At 41.6% G+C, this 15,906-nt stretch overlaps 2 protein-coding genes across 2 annotated transcripts in view; both read right to left on the minus strand.

Moving 5' to 3' along the window:
- LOC115187885 (CUB and sushi domain-containing protein 3-like) overlaps positions 1–15,906 on the minus strand; it is a 1,475,978-nt gene that overhangs the window by 658,030 nt on the left and 802,042 nt on the right.
- LOC115187874 (exostosin-1a-like) overlaps positions 1–15,906 on the minus strand; it is a 110,929-nt gene that overhangs the window by 4,133 nt on the left and 90,890 nt on the right. Inside the window, exons 6-9 of the mRNA XM_029746911.1 lie at positions 13,348–13,466; positions 10,018–10,113; positions 7,827–7,916; positions 6,931–7,091 (exon numbers count right to left, since the gene is read on the minus strand). Of these exons, the coding sequence (XP_029602771.1) occupies positions 6,931–7,091; positions 7,827–7,916; positions 10,018–10,113; positions 13,348–13,466 (466 nt within the window). The remainder of the gene's footprint in view (positions 1–6,930; positions 7,092–7,826; positions 7,917–10,017; positions 10,114–13,347; positions 13,467–15,906) is intronic.

A 15,906-nucleotide genomic window follows, 5' to 3' on the forward strand; every position in this document is an offset into this window, starting at 1 on the left:
AATATCTCCAGGTAGTGGTAATATCTCCAGGTAGTGGTAATATCTCCAGGTAGTGGTAATATCTCCAGGTAAAGACAGGTAGTGGTAATATCTCCAGGTAAAGACAGGTAGTGGTAATATCTACAGGTAGTGGTAATATCTCCAGGTAGTGGTAATATCTACAGGTAGTGGTAATATCTCCAGGTAAAGACAGGTAGTGGTAATATCTACAGGTAGTGGTAATATCTCCAGGTAGTGGTAATATCTCCAGGTAGTGGTAATATCTCCAGGTAGTGGTAATATCTCCAGGTAGTGGTAATATCTCCAGGTAAAGACAGGTAGTGGTAATATCTCCAGGTAAAGACAGGTAGTGGTAATATCTACAGGTAGTGGTAATATCTACAGGTAAAGACAGGTAGTGGTAATATCTCCAGGTAGTGGTAATATCTCCAGGTAAAGACAGGTAGTGGTAATATCTCCAGGTAAAGACAGGTAGTAGTAATATCTCCAGGTAGTGGTAATATCTCCAGGTAGTGGTAATATCTCCAGGTAGTGGTAATATCTCCAGGTAGTGGTAATATCTCCAGGTAAAGACAGGTAGTGGTAATATCTACAGGTAGTGGTAATATCTCCAGGTAAAGACAGGTAGTGGTAATATCTCCAGGTAAAGACAGGTAGTGGTAATATCTCCAGGTAGTGGTAATATCTCCAGGTAAAGACAGGTAGTGGTAATATCTACAGGTAGTGGTAATATCTACAGGTAGTGGTAATATCTCCAGGTAGTGGTAATATCTACAGGTAGTGGTAATATCTACAGGTAGTGGTAATATCTACAGGTAAAGACAGGTAGTGGTAATATCTCCAGGTGGTGGTAATATCTACAGGTAGTGGTAATATCTACAGGTAGTGGTAATATCTCCAGGTAGTGGTAATATCTCCAGGTAGTGGTAATATCTCCAGGTAAAGACAGGTAGTGGTAATATCTCCAGGTAAAGACAGGTAGTGGTAATATCTCCAGGTGGTGGTAATATCTACAGGTAGTGGTAATATCTACAGGTAGTGGTAATATCTCCAGGTAAAGACAGGTAGTGGTAATATCTCCAGGTAAAGACAGGTAGTGGTAATATCTCCAGGTAGTGGTAATATCTCCAGGTAGTGGTAATATCTCCAGGTAAAGACAGGTAGTGGTAATATCTCCAGGTAAAGACAGGTAGTGGTAATATCTCCAGGTAGTGGTAATATCTACAGGTAGTGGTAATATCTCCAGGTAAAGACAGGTAGTGGTAATATCTCCAGGTAAAGACAGGTAGTGGTAATATCTCCAGGTAAAGACAGGTAGTGGTAATATCTACAGGTAAAGACAGGTAGTGGTAATATCTACAGGTAGTGGTAATATCTACAGGTAGTGGTAATATCTACAGGTAGTGGTAATATCTACAGGTAGTGGTAATATCTCCAGGTAAAGACAGGTAGTGGTAATATCTCCAGGTAAAGACAGGTAGTGGTAATATCTACAGGTAGTGGTAATATCTCCAGGTAGTGGTAATATCTCCAGGTAAAGACAGGTAGTGGTAATATCTACAGGTAAAGACAGGTAGTGGTAATATCTCCAGGTAGTGGTAATATCTCCAGGTAGTGGTAATATCTCCAGGTAAAGACAGGTAGTGGTAATATCTCCAGGTAAAGACAGGTAGTGGTAATATCTCCAGGTAGTGGTAATATCTCCAGGTAGTGGTAATATCTCCAGGTAGTGGTAATATCTCCAGGTAAAGACAGGTAGTGGTAATATCTACAGGTAAAGACAGGTAGTGGTAATATCTCCAGGTGGTGGTAATATCTACAGGTAGTGGTAATATCTACAGGTAGTGGTAATATCTCCAGGTAGTGGTAATATCTCCAGGTAGTGGTAATATCTCCAGGTAGTGGTAATATCTCCAGGTAAAGACAGGTAGTGGTAATATCTCCAGGTGGTGGTAATATCTACAGGTAGTGGTAATATCTACAGGTAGTGGTAATATCTCCAGGTAAAGACAGGTAGTGGTAATATCTCCAGGTAAAGACAGGTAGTGGTAATATCTCCAGGTAAAGACAGGTAGTGGTAATATCTCCAGGTAGTGGTAATATCTCCAGGTAAAGACAGGTAGTGGTAATATCTCCAGGTAAAGACAGGTAGTGGTAATATCTACAGGTAGTGGTAATATCTCCAGGTAGTGGTAATATCTCCAGGTAGTGGTAATATCTCCAGGTAAAGACAGGTAGTGGTAATATCTACAGGTAAAGACAGGTAGTGGTAATATCTCCAGGTAAAGACAGGTAGTGGTAATATCTCCAGGTAGTGGTAATATCTCCAGGTAAAGACAGGTAGTGGTAATATCTCCAGGTAAAGACAGGTAGTAGTAATATCTCCAGGTAGTGGTAATATCTCCAGGTAGTGGTAATATCTCCAGGTAGTGGTAATATCTCCAGGTAAAGACAGGTAGTGGTAATATCTCCAGGTAAAGACAGGTAGTGGTAATATCTCCAGGTAGTGGTAATATCTACAGGTAGTGGTAATATCTCCAGGTAAAGACAGGTAGTGGTAATATCTCCAGGTAAAGACAGGTAGTGGTAATATCTCCAGGTAAAGACAGGTAGTGGTAATATCTACAGGTAAAGACAGGTAGTGGTAATATCTACAGGTAGTGGTAATATCTCCAGGTAGTGGTAATATCTACAGGTAGTGGTAATATCTACAGGTAAAGACAGGTAGTGGTAATATCTCCAGGTAAAGACAGGTAGTGGTAATATCTCCAGGTAGTGGTAATATCTCCAGGTAGTGGTAATATCTCCAGGTAAAGACAGGTAGTGGTAATATCTCCAGGTAAAGACAGGTAGTGGTAATATCTCCAGGTAGTGGTAATATCTACAGGTAGTGGTAATATCTCCAGGTAAAGACAGGTAGTGGTAATATCTCCAGGTAAAGACAGGTAGTGGTAATATCTCCAGGTAAAGACAGGTAGTGGTAATATCTACAGGTAAAGACAGGTAGTGGTAATATCTACAGGTAGTGGTAATATCTACAGGTAGTGGTAATATCTACAGGTAGTGGTAATATCTACAGGTAGTGGTAATATCTCCAGGTAAAGACAGGTAGTGGTAATATCTCCAGGTAAAGACAGGTAGTGGTAATATCTACAGGTAGTGGTAATATCTCCAGGTAGTGGTAATATCTCCAGGTAAAGACAGGTAGTGGTAATATCTACAGGTAAAGACAGGTAGTGGTAATATCTCCAGGTAGTGGTAATATCTCCAGGTAGTGGTAATATCTCCAGGTAAAGACAGGTAGTGGTAATATCTCCAGGTAAAGACAGGTAGTGGTAATATCTCCAGGTAGTGGTAATATCTCCAGGTAGTGGTAATATCTCCAGGTAGTGGTAATATCTCCAGGTAAAGACAGGTAGTGGTAATATCTACAGGTAAAGACAGGTAGTGGTAATATCTCCAGGTGGTGGTAATATCTACAGGTAGTGGTAATATCTACAGGTAGTGGTAATATCTCCAGGTAGTGGTAATATCTCCAGGTAGTGGTAATATCTCCAGGTAAAGACAGGTAGTGGTAATATCTCCAGGTGGTGGTAATATCTACAGGTAGTGGTAATATCTACAGGTAGTGGTAATATCTCCAGGTAAAGACAGGTAGTGGTAATATCTCCAGGTAAAGACAGGTAGTGGTAATATCTCCAGGTAAAGACAGGTAGTGGTAATATCTCCAGGTAGTGGTAATATCTCCAGGTAAAGACAGGTAGTGGTAATATCTCCAGGTAAAGACAGGTAGTGGTAATATCTACAGGTAGTGGTAATATCTCCAGGTAGTGGTAATATCTCCAGGTAGTGGTAATATCTCCAGGTAAAGACAGGTAGTGGTAATATCTACAGGTAAAGACAGGTAGTGGTAATATCTCCAGGTAAAGACAGGTAGTGGTAATATCTCCAGGTAGTGGTAATATCTCCAGGTAAAGACAGGTAGTGGTAATATCTCCAGGTAAAGACAGGTAGTAGTAATATCTCCAGGTAGTGGTAATATCTCCAGGTAGTGGTAATATCTCCAGGTAGTGGTAATATCTCCAGGTAAAGACAGGTAGTGGTAATATCTCCAGGTAAAGACAGGTAGTGGTAATATCTCCAGGTAGTGGTAATATCTACAGGTAGTGGTAATATCTCCAGGAAAAGACAGGTAGTGGTAATATCTCCAGGTAAAGACAGGTAGTGGTAATATCTCCAGGTAAAGACAGGTAGTGGTAATATCTACAGGTAAAGACAGGTAGTGGTAATATCTACAGGTAGTGGTAATATCTACAGGTAGTGGTAATATCTACAGGTAGTGGTAATATCTACAGGTAGTGGTAATATCTCCAGGTAAAGACAGGTAGTGGTAATATCTCCAGGTAAAGACAGGTAGTGGTAATATCTACAGGTAGTGGTAATATCTCCAGGTAGTGGTAATATCTCCAGGTAAAGACAGGTAGTGGTAATATCTACAGGTAAAGACAGGTAGTGGTAATATCTCCAGGTAGTGGTAATATCTCCAGGTAGTGGTAATATCTCCAGGTAAAGACAGGTAGTGGTAATATCTCCAGGTAAAGACAGGTAGTGGTAATATCTCCAGGTAGTGGTAATATCTCCAGGTAGTGGTAATATCTCCAGGTAGTGGTAATATCTCCAGGTAAAGACAGGTAGTGGTAATATCTCCAGGTAAAGACAGGTAGTGGTAATATCTCCAGGTGGTGGTAATATCTACAGGTAGTGGTAATATCTACAGGTAGTGGTAATATCTCCAGGTAGTGGTAATATCTCCAGGTAGTGGTAATATCTCCAGGTAGTGGTAATATCTCCAGGTAAAGACAGGTAGTGGTAATATCTCCAGGTGGTGGTAATATCTACAGGTAGTGGTAATATCTACAGGTAGTGGTAATATCTCCAGGTAAAGACAGGTAGTGGTAATATCTCCAGGTAAAGACAGGTAGTGGTAATATCTCCAGGTAAAGACAGGTAGTGGTAATATCTCCAGGTAGTGGTAATATCTCCAGGTAAAGACAGGTAGTGGTAATATCTCCAGGTAAAGACAGGTAGTGGTAATATCTACAGGTAGTGGTAATATCTCCAGGTAGTGGTAATATCTCCAGGTAGTGGTAATATCTCCAGGTAAAGACAGGTAGTGGTAATATCTACAGGTAAAGACAGGTAGTGGTAATATCTCCAGGTAAAGACAGGTAGTGGTAATATCTCCAGGTAGTGGTAATATCTCCAGGTAAAGACAGGTAGTGGTAATATCTACAGGTAAAGACAGGTAGTGGTAATATCTCCAGGTAAAGACAGGTAGTGGTAATATCTACAGGTAGTGGTAATATCTACAGGTAAAGACAGGTAGTGGTAATATCTCCAGGTAAAGACAGGTAGTGGTAATATCTCCAGGTAGTGGTAATATCTCCAGGTAGTGGTAATATCTCCAGGTAGTGGTAATATCTCCAGGTAGTGGTAATATCTCCAGGTAAAGACAGGTAGTGGTAATATCTACAGGTAGTGGTAATATCTCCAGGTAAAGACAGGTAGTAGTAATATCTACAGGTAAAGACAGGTAGTGGTAATATCTCCAGGTAAAGACAGGTAGTGGTAATATCTCCAGGTAAAGACAGGTAGTGGTAATATCTCCAGGTAAAGACAGGTAGTGGTAATATCTCCAGGTAGTGGTAATATCTACAGGTAGTGGTAATATCTACAGGTAGTGGTAATATCTCCAGGTAAAGACAGGTAGTGGTAATATCTCCAGGTAGTGGTAATATCTCCAGGTAGTGGTAATATCTCCAGGTAAAGACAGGTAGTGGTAATATCTCCAGGTAAAGACAGGTAGTGGTAATATCTCCAGGTAGTGGTAATATCTACAGGTAGTGGTAATATCTCCAGGTAAAGACAGGTAGTGGTAATATCTCCAGGTAGTGGTAATATCTACAGGTAGTGGTAATATCTCCAGGTAGTGGTAATATCTCCAGGTAAAGACAGGTAGTGGTAATATCTACAGGTAGTGGTAATATCTCCAGGTAAAGACAGGTAGTGGTAATATCTCCAGGTAGTGGTAATATCTCCAGGTAAAGACAGGTAGTGGTAATATCTCCAGGTAGTGGTAAGCAGGGTTGGTCCTGGTCAGTCCCTGGATGGGAGACCAGATGCTGCTGGAAGTGGTATTGGAGGGCCAGTAGGAGGCACTCTTTCCTCTGGTCTAAAAAATATCCCAATGCCCCAGGGCAGTGACTGCCCTGTGTAGGGTGCTGTCTTTCGGATGGGACGTTAAATGGGACGTTAAACGGGTGTCCTGACTCTCTGTGGTCACTAAAGATCCCATGTCACTTATCGTAAGAGTAGGGGTGTTAACCCCGGTGTCCTGGCTCTCTGTGGTCTCTATAGATCCATGGTCCTTATCATAGAGTAGGGGTGTTAACCCCGGTGTCCTGGCTCTCTGTGGTCTCTATAGATCCATGGTCCTTATCATAGAGTAGGGGTGTTAACCCCGGTGTCCTGGCTCTCTGTGGTCTCTATAGATCCATGGTCCTTATCATAGAGTAGGGGTGTTAACCCTGGTGTCCTGGCTAAATTCCCAATCTGGCACTCATACCATCACGGCTGTCTAATCATCCCCAGCTTACAATTGGCTCATTCATCCCCCCTCCTCTCCCCTGAAACTATTCCCCAGGTCGTTGCTGTAAATGAGAACATGTTCTCAGTCAACTTACCTGGTAAAATAACGGATAAATAAAAAATTAAAAAATAAAACAGTTCATTCAGCTCCCCTATAGCTGTTTTGATATGAAACAGTCAAAGCTGCGGCTCAACGGAAGCCCGATCCTACTCCTGGAGAGCTAACTACCCACCTGCCGCGTTTTGTTTCAGCCCTAATCTAACAAACCTGATTCTTCTCACCTGTGGTATATAGCAGCTCCTGTCAGGACCATAGAGTAGTCGTTGGTCCACTTGGAGGTGTAACCCCACCTCTCCTTGTTGCTGTCCCAGAAATGACTCCTGGCCGGGTATCCCACAATCCTCTCTGGGAAACTCTGCCACACCGTGAAAGCAAAGTCCACCTGCAAAAGGGAGAGAGAGTGGTTGACATTGAGCACCTATTGCTCGTTATACAACTACAGTATATGATGCAATCCTTCCGTTCAGCTTCAGCTCATCTGTTGTGACAGTGCATCCAGCATATATAGATGAAGTTGGACGTTTTCTCATAGCTTTGCCCTTGTCATTAATATAAAATGGTGAACACCGGGCTATCTGCATTGTGTCCCACCCACCAACCCCTCTTTTACGCTACTGCTACTCTCTGTTCATCATATATGCATATATGGGGCGGCAGGGTAGCCTAGTGGTTAGAGCGTTGGGATAGTAACCGAAAGGTTGTATCTTCAAATCCCCCGAGCTGACAAGGTAAGAATCTGTCGTTCTGTCCCCTGAACAAGGCAGTTAACCCACTGTTCCCTGGTAGGCCGTCATTGTAAATAAGAATTTGTTCTTAACTGACTTGCCTAGTTAAATAAAGGTAAAATAAAAAAATAGTTACTTTAACCATATCCTAATGTACATACTACAGCCCGACTAACCGGTGTCTGTATGTAGCCTCGCTACCTGTCTTTTTACCTACCTATTGTTCCCCTAATACCTTTTTTGCAATATTGGTTAAAGCTGTTAGACCTGTTGTATTTAGCGCACGTGACAAATAAACTTAAATTTTATTTTATTTGAGAACTGGGCCTAAAATAGAACCTTGTGGTACCCCTTTAGTTACATACGGTAATAAACTACTGGCAGTAACTGACCTCAGTAGTAGAGAGAACTGTATCCTCGTCCAGACTCAGAACGGCGTCTGTTGATATTGTGTCATAGGGCAGGAAACGACTGCTCATCACCTGAAGACATAGCAACAAACAGTAGGGCTCTTCACTGCAACAACAATCAATGCAAATGACTAGATATCTGAGAACAATCAATACAAGTCACTAGATATCTTGAAACAATCAATACAAGTCACTAGACATCTGAGAACAATCAATACAAGTCACTAGACATCTGAGAACAATCAATACAAGTCACTAGACATCTGAGAACAATCAATACAAGTCACTAGATATCTGAGAACAATCAATACAAGTCACTAGATATCTGAGAACAATCAATACAAGTCACTAGACATCTGAGAACAATCAATACAAGTCACTAGATATCGTAAAACAATCAATACTAGCCATTAGATATCTGAGAACAATCAAAACAAGTCACTAGATATCTGAGAACAATCAAAACAAGTCACTAGATATCTTAAAACAATCAATACAAGTCACTAGATATCTGAGAACAATCAATACAAATCACTAGATATCTGAGAACAATCAATACAAGTCACTAGATATCTGAGAACAATCAATACAAGTCACTAGATATCTTGGAACAATCAATACAAGTCACTAGATATCTCAGAACAATTAATACAAGTCACTAGATATCTGAGAACAATCAATACAAGTCACTAGGTATCTCAGAACAATCAAAACAAGTCACTAGATATCCGAGAACAATCAATAAAAGTCACTAGATATCTTGGAACAATTAATACAAGTCACTAGATATCTTAAAACAATCAATACAAGTCACTAGATATCTGAAAACAATCAATACAAGTCACTAGATATCTGAGAACAATCAAAACAGGTCACTAGATATCTGAAAACAATCAAAACAAGTCACTAGATATCTGAGAACAATCAATACAAGTCACTAGATATCTTGGAACAATTAATACAAGTCACTAGATATCTGAGAACAATCAATACAAGTCACTAGATATCTGAGAACAATCAATACAAGTCACTAGATATCTGAGAACAATCAATACAAGTCACTAGATATCTGAGAACAATCAAAACAAGTCACTCGATATCTGAGAACAATCAATACAAGTCACTAGATATCTTGAAACAATCAATACAAGTCACTAGACATCTGAGAACAATCAATACAAGTCACTAGATATCTTGGAACAATTAATACAAGTCACTAGATATCTGAGAACAATCAATACAAGTCACTAGATATCTGAGAACAATCAATACAAGTCACTAGATATCTCAGAACAATTAATACAAGTCACTAGATATCTGAGAACAATCAATACAAGTCACTAGGTATCTCAGAACAATCAATACAAGTCACTAGATATCTCAGAACAATCAATACAAGTCACTAGATATCTGAGAACAATCAATACAAGTCACTAGATATCTTGGAACAATTAATACAAGTCACTAGATATCTGAGAACAATCAATACAAGTCACTAGATATCTGAGAACAATCAATACAAGTCACTAGATATCTGAGAACAATCAATACAAGTCACTAGATATCTGAGAACAATCAATACAAGTCACTAGATATCTGAGAACAATCAATACAAGTCACTAGATATCTGAGAACAATCAATACAAATGACTAGATATCTGAGAACAATCAATACAAATCACCAGATATCTGAGAACAATCAATACAAGTCACTAGATATCTGAGAACAATCAATACAAATCACTAGATATCTGAGAACAATCAATACAAGTCACTAGAATGTGCTGACTAGGGCTATATTTTAACTTCTCTCTGTATTCATCAGCATATTGATGTATGTGAAGCTATAGGAGAAGAGGACTCACCTTGCTCTCCCCATCTATGACCAGGACAGGTACTGAGGACTCACCTTGCTCTCCCCATCTATGACCAGGACAGGTACTGAGGACTCACCTTGCTCTCCCCATCTATGACCAGGACAGGTACTGAGGACTCACCTTGCTCTCCCCATCTATGACCAGGACAGGTACTGAGGACTCACCTTGCTCTCCCCATCTATGACCAGGACAGGTACTGAGGACTCACCTTGCTCTCCCCATCTATGACCAGGACAGGTACTGAGGACTCACCTTGCTCTCCCCATCTATGACCAGGACAGGTACTGAGGACTCACCTTGCTCTCCCCATCTATGACCAGGACAGGTACTGATGTGGCTGGCCAGTGGTGTTTGGCTGGGAGGGGCTTGTCACAGTTCCATAGGACTATCACCTGGAAAAATATGACATACATTTAAACATTAAATTATGTTTTCATTTGGATGGATTATATCAGAACCAAAAGCTACTACAGTTGAAGTCGGAAGTTTACATACACCTTAGCCAAATACATATAAACTCAGTTTTTCACAATTCCTGGCATTTAATCCTAGTAAAGATTCCCTGTTTTAGGTCAGTTAGGATCACCACTTTATTTAAAAAATGTGAAATGTCAGAATAATAATAGAGAGAATTATTTATTTCAGCTTTTATTTCTTTCATCACATTCCAAGTGGGTCAGAAGTTTACATACACTCAATTAGTATTTGGTAGCATTGCCTTAAATTGTTTAACTTGGGTCAAACGTTTCGGGTAGCCTTCCACAAGCTTCCTACAATAAGTTGGGTGAATTTTGGCCCATTCCTCCTGACAGAGCTGGTGTAACTGAGTCAGGTTTGTAGGCCTCCTTGCTCGCACACACTTTTTCAGTTCTGCCCACAAATGTTCTATAGGGTTGAGGTCAGGGCTTTGTGATGGCCACTCCAATACCTTGACTTTGTTGTCATTAAGCCATTTTGCCACAATTTTGGAAGTATGCTTGAGGTCATTGTCCATTTGGAAGACCCATTTGCGACCAAGCTTTAACTTCCTGACTGATGTCTTGAGATGTTGCTTCAATATATGCACATATTTTTCATTCCTCATGATGCCATCTATTTTGTGAAGTGCACCAGACCCTCCTGCAGCAAAGCACCTCCACAACATGATGCTGCCACCCCTGGGCTTCACGGTTGGGATGGTGTTCTTCGGCTTGCAAGCCTCCCCCTTTTTCCTCCAAACATAACGATGGTCATTATGGCCAAACAGCTCTATTTTTGTTTCATCAGACCAGAGGATATTTCTCCAAAAAGTAGACTCTTTGTCCCCATGTACAGTTGCAAACCGTAGTCTGGCTTTTTATGGCGGTTTTGGAGCAGTGGCTTCTTCCTTGCTGAGCGGCCTTTCAGGTTATGTCGATGTAGGACTCGTTTTACTGTGGATAAAGATACTTTTGTACCTCTTTACTCCAACATCTTCACAAGGTCCTTTGCTGTTGTTCTGGGATTGATTTGCACTTTTTGCACCAAAGTACATTCATCTCTAGGAGACAGAACACGTCTCCTTCCTGAGTGGTATGATGGCTGCGTGGTCCCATGGTGTTTATACTTGCGCACTATTGTTTGTACAGATGAGCGTGGTACCTTCAGGCGTTTGGAAATTGCTCCCAAGGATGAACCAGACTTGTGGAGGTCTACAATTTTTCTTCAGAGATCTTGGCTGATTTCTTTTGATTTTCCCATGATGTCAAGCAAAGAGACACTGAGCTTGAAGGTAGGTCTTGAAATACATCCACAGGTACACCTCCGAGTGACTCAAATGATGTCAATTAGCCTATCAGAAGCTTCTAAAGCCATGACATAATTTTCTGGAATTTTCCAAGCTGTTTAAAGGCACAGTCAACTTCTGTAAACTTTTGACCCACTGGAATTGTGATACAGTGAATTTATAAGTGAAATAATCTGTCTGTAAACAATTGTTGGAAAAATTACTTGTGTCATGCACAAAGTAGATGTCCTAACCGACTTGCTAAAACTATAGTTTGTTAACAAGAAATGTGTGGAGTGGTTGAAAAACAAGTTTTAATGACTCCAACCTAAGTGTATGTAAACTTCTGACTTCAACTGTATATGAATTATGATGACCTGGTATAAAAGCACACATTCATGTCACATTGATAAAGACATCTAGATGGCTGACAACATGACATGTGCAACACAGAGATATAGCTTCCCTGTGGCTCAGTTGGTAGAGCATGGTGTTTGCAATGCCAGGGTTGTGGGTTCGATTCCCACGGGGGGCCAGTACAAAAAAAAAAAAAAAAAGGCATGAAATGAAATGTATGCATTCACTACTGTAAGTCGCTCTGGATAAGAGCGTCTGTAAAATGTAAATGTAATTATACACCTAACTCAAAATAACAAGGTTCTTGTTGCAGAAGCAGTTATATTTCTGGGTTCATTCTGTGACTCATGCCGACCACACACAGCATGGCACTAGCTGTTACCTAGACAAAGTACTGAGACTTGGCGACCCGCCACCAGGAGCAAAATACTTTCTACAAGGTCAGGTTGCTGATAGATTTCTGGGTTCATTCTATGACTCATGATGACCACATATGGGCATGTGGTGCTGGGAGTGACCTGGGCACACAAACAATACTGACACTGATAGTCTACCTGGACACAGTGTTGAGATGTGAGTTAGTTAGTGTACCTGGACACAGTGTTGAGATGTGAGTTAGTTAGTCTACCTGGACACAGTGTTGAGATGTGAGTTAGATAGTCTACCTGGACACAGTGTTGAGATGTGAGTTAATTAGTCTACCTGGACACAGTGTTGAGATGTGAGTTAGTCTACCTGGACACAGTGTTGAGATGTGAGTTAGTCTACCTGGACACAGTGTTGAGATGTGAGTTAGTCTACTTGGACACAGTGTTGAGATGTGAGTTAGTTAGTCTACCTGGACACAGTGTTGAGATGTGAGTTAGTTAGTCTACCTGGACACAGTGTTGAGATGTGAGTTAGTCTACCTGGACACAGTGTTGAGATGTGAGTTAGTTAGTCTACCTGGACACAGTGTTGAGATGTGAGTTAGTTAGTCTACCTGGACACAGTGTTGAGATGTGAGTGAGTTAGTCTACCTGGACACAGTGTTGAGATGTGAGTTAGTTAGTCTACCTGGATACAGTGTTGAGATGTGAGTTAGTTAGTCTACCTGGATACAGTGTTGAGATGTGAGTTAGTTAGTCTACCTGGACACAGTGTTGAGATGTGAGTTAGTTAGTCTACCTGGACACAGTGTTGAGATGTGAGTTAGTTAGTCGACCTGGACACAGTGTTGAGATGTGAGTTAGTTAGTCTACCTGGATACAGTGTTGAGATGTGAGTTAGTTAGTCTACCTGGACACAGTGTTGAGATGTGAGTTAGTCTACCTGGACACAGTGTTGAGATGTGAGTTAGTTAGTCTACCTGGACACAGTGTTGAGATGTGAGTTAGTTAGTCTACCTGGACACAGTGTTGAGATGTGAGTTAGTTAGTCTACCTGGACACAGTGTTGGGATGTGAGTTAGTCTACCTGGACACAGTGTTGAGATGTGAGTTAGTTAGTCTACCTGGACACAGTGTTGGGATGTGAGTTAGTCTACCTGGACACAGTACTGGGACTTAGCGACAGCCACCAGTAGCTTGAGGATGGGCTGAGACTGGGAGATCAGGGGAGTCACAGCATGGATGACCGCTGTGAACTTGGGACGAGGCTTGATACCTGAAACACAGCCAAATAACAACAATATTAACTAGATCAGAGCCACGTCCAGTCGTCAGTGCATACATTTACCAGTGTGCATGATCCCTGCAGGAATTGAACCTTACAACCCTGGCATGGCTGACGCCAATACTCTTACCCACTGAGCTACACAGGACGAATGTCAAAGTCAACAACGTTATCAAGATGATTTAATTATTAACACCAAAGATGCTGTGAATGTGTCCCTCCTTCACACATTGCATCTCATCATGATGTATTGTTTGAGGCACAGTGTAGCAGGGACTGCGGTTGAAGATTAGCCGGCTGGCTAAAACCATCACTTTTACTGAAACGTTGATTAATGTGCACTGTCCCTGTAAAAATACAAAATAAACTCAAACTCAACAGTGATCTAGCCAGTGAATACAGTGTGTTCATGTTCTCTGTTACCAGAGAATATGCATCTGTTCACTGCCTGTATTTTAAGACTCTTTTTATATGAAAATGGTTGTTATTTGTAGGTTTGTAAACTCTTCTTGTAACAATATGAATATTTGACACTTGTTCCTCATCAATTCTCCCAATCCTGAATCCCACTACTTCCAATACTGCCCCCCCTGGTGACCAGAGCTCAATTCAGCTCGTCTCTCCGATGGGTGTAAAGTCAGCGGGGGCTGAGAGAGGAGGAAGGGTAGCTGTTTCTATACACACATAAATAAGGCTGTGTGACAGCGGGGGCTGAGAGAGGAGGAAGGGTAGCCGTTTCTATACACACATAAATAAGGCTGTGTGACAGCGGGGGCTTGATGAGCTCCAGTCTTAGTTTCATCTGACTCCGGCTTTAATTGGGGGGGAACGGTATCAAAGATTGTGTCAGTCACCAGGTTAACGTAACGACCTCCCAAGACGAACGGTTAAGAGTTTGGTTTCATGAATCTTGATGTGGAGGAAGCTCTGCAGAGTGGTCGCTAGCTGGCACAGCCCCAAAGTCATACAATCCTAACCTTAACCACACTGCTAACCCTAATGCCTAACCCTAACCTTAACCGTAACCACACTGCTAACCCTAATGCCTAACCCTAACCCTAACCACACTGCTAACCCTAATGCCTAACCCTAACCTTAACCGTAACCACACTGCTAACCCTAATGCCTATCCCTAACCTTAACCACACTGCTAACCCTAATGCCTAACCCTAACCCTAACCACACTGCTAACTCTAATGCCTAACCCTAACCACACTGCTAACCCTAATGCCTAACCCTAACCTTAACCCTAACCCTAACCACACTGCTAACCCTAATGCCTAACCCTAACCACACTGCTAACCCTAATGCCTAACCTTAACCACACTGCTAACCCTAATGCCTAACCCTAACCTTAACCACACTGCTAACCCTAATGCCTTACCCTAACCTTAACCACACTGCTAACCCTAATGCCTAACCCTATCCTTAACCACACTGCTAACCCTAATGCCTAACCTTAACCTTAACCACCCTGCTAACCCTAATGCCTAACCTTAACCACACTGCTAACCCTAATGCCTAACCCTAACCTTAACCACACTGCTAACCCTAATGCCTAACCCTAACCCTAACCACACTGCTAACCCTAATGCCTAACCTTAACCTTAACCACCCTGCTAACCCTAATGCCTAACCTTAACCACACTGCTAACCCTAATGCCTAACCCTAACCACACTGCTAACCCTAATGCCTAACCTTAACCTTAACCACCCTGCTAACCCTAATGCCTAACCTTAACCACACTGCTAACCCTAATGCCTTACCCTAACCTTAACCACACTGCTAACCCTAATGACTAACCCTAACCCTAACCACACTGCTAACCCTAATGCCTATCCCTAACCTTAACCACCCTGCTAACCCTAATGCCTAACCCTAACCTTAACCACACTGCTAACCCTAATGCCTAACCCTAACCTTAACTATACTGCTAACCCTAATGCCTAACCCTAACCTTAACCACACTGCTTACCCTAATGCCTAACCCTAACCACACTGCTAACCCTAATGCCTAACCTTAACCACACTGCTAACCCTAATGCCTAACCCTAACCTTAACCACACTGCTAACCCTAATGCCTAACCCTAACCACACTGCTAACCCTAATGCCTAACCTTAACCACACTGCTAACCCTAATGCCTAACCTTAACCCTAACCACACTGCTAACCCTAACCACACTGCTAACCCTAATGCCTAACCCTAACCACACTGCTAACCCTAATGCTTAACCCTAACCTTAACCACACTGCTAACCCTAATGCCTAATCCTAACCTTAGATTAAGACCAAAAAGCTATTTTTCCTCCATGAATTTTTCCAATATAGACCATTTTGACTTTGTAGCTGTCCCATCTAGCAGACATGACTCAGTACTTCCTCCAGGACAAGACTCTAATAAACGTTAACCTGCTCACAAGTCGGTGTG

The sequence above is a fragment of the Salmo trutta genome, unplaced genomic scaffold (genome assembly GCF_901001165.1).
Source record: "Salmo trutta unplaced genomic scaffold, fSalTru1.1, whole genome shotgun sequence".
Taxonomy (NCBI): Eukaryota; Metazoa; Chordata; class Actinopteri; order Salmoniformes; family Salmonidae; genus Salmo; species Salmo trutta.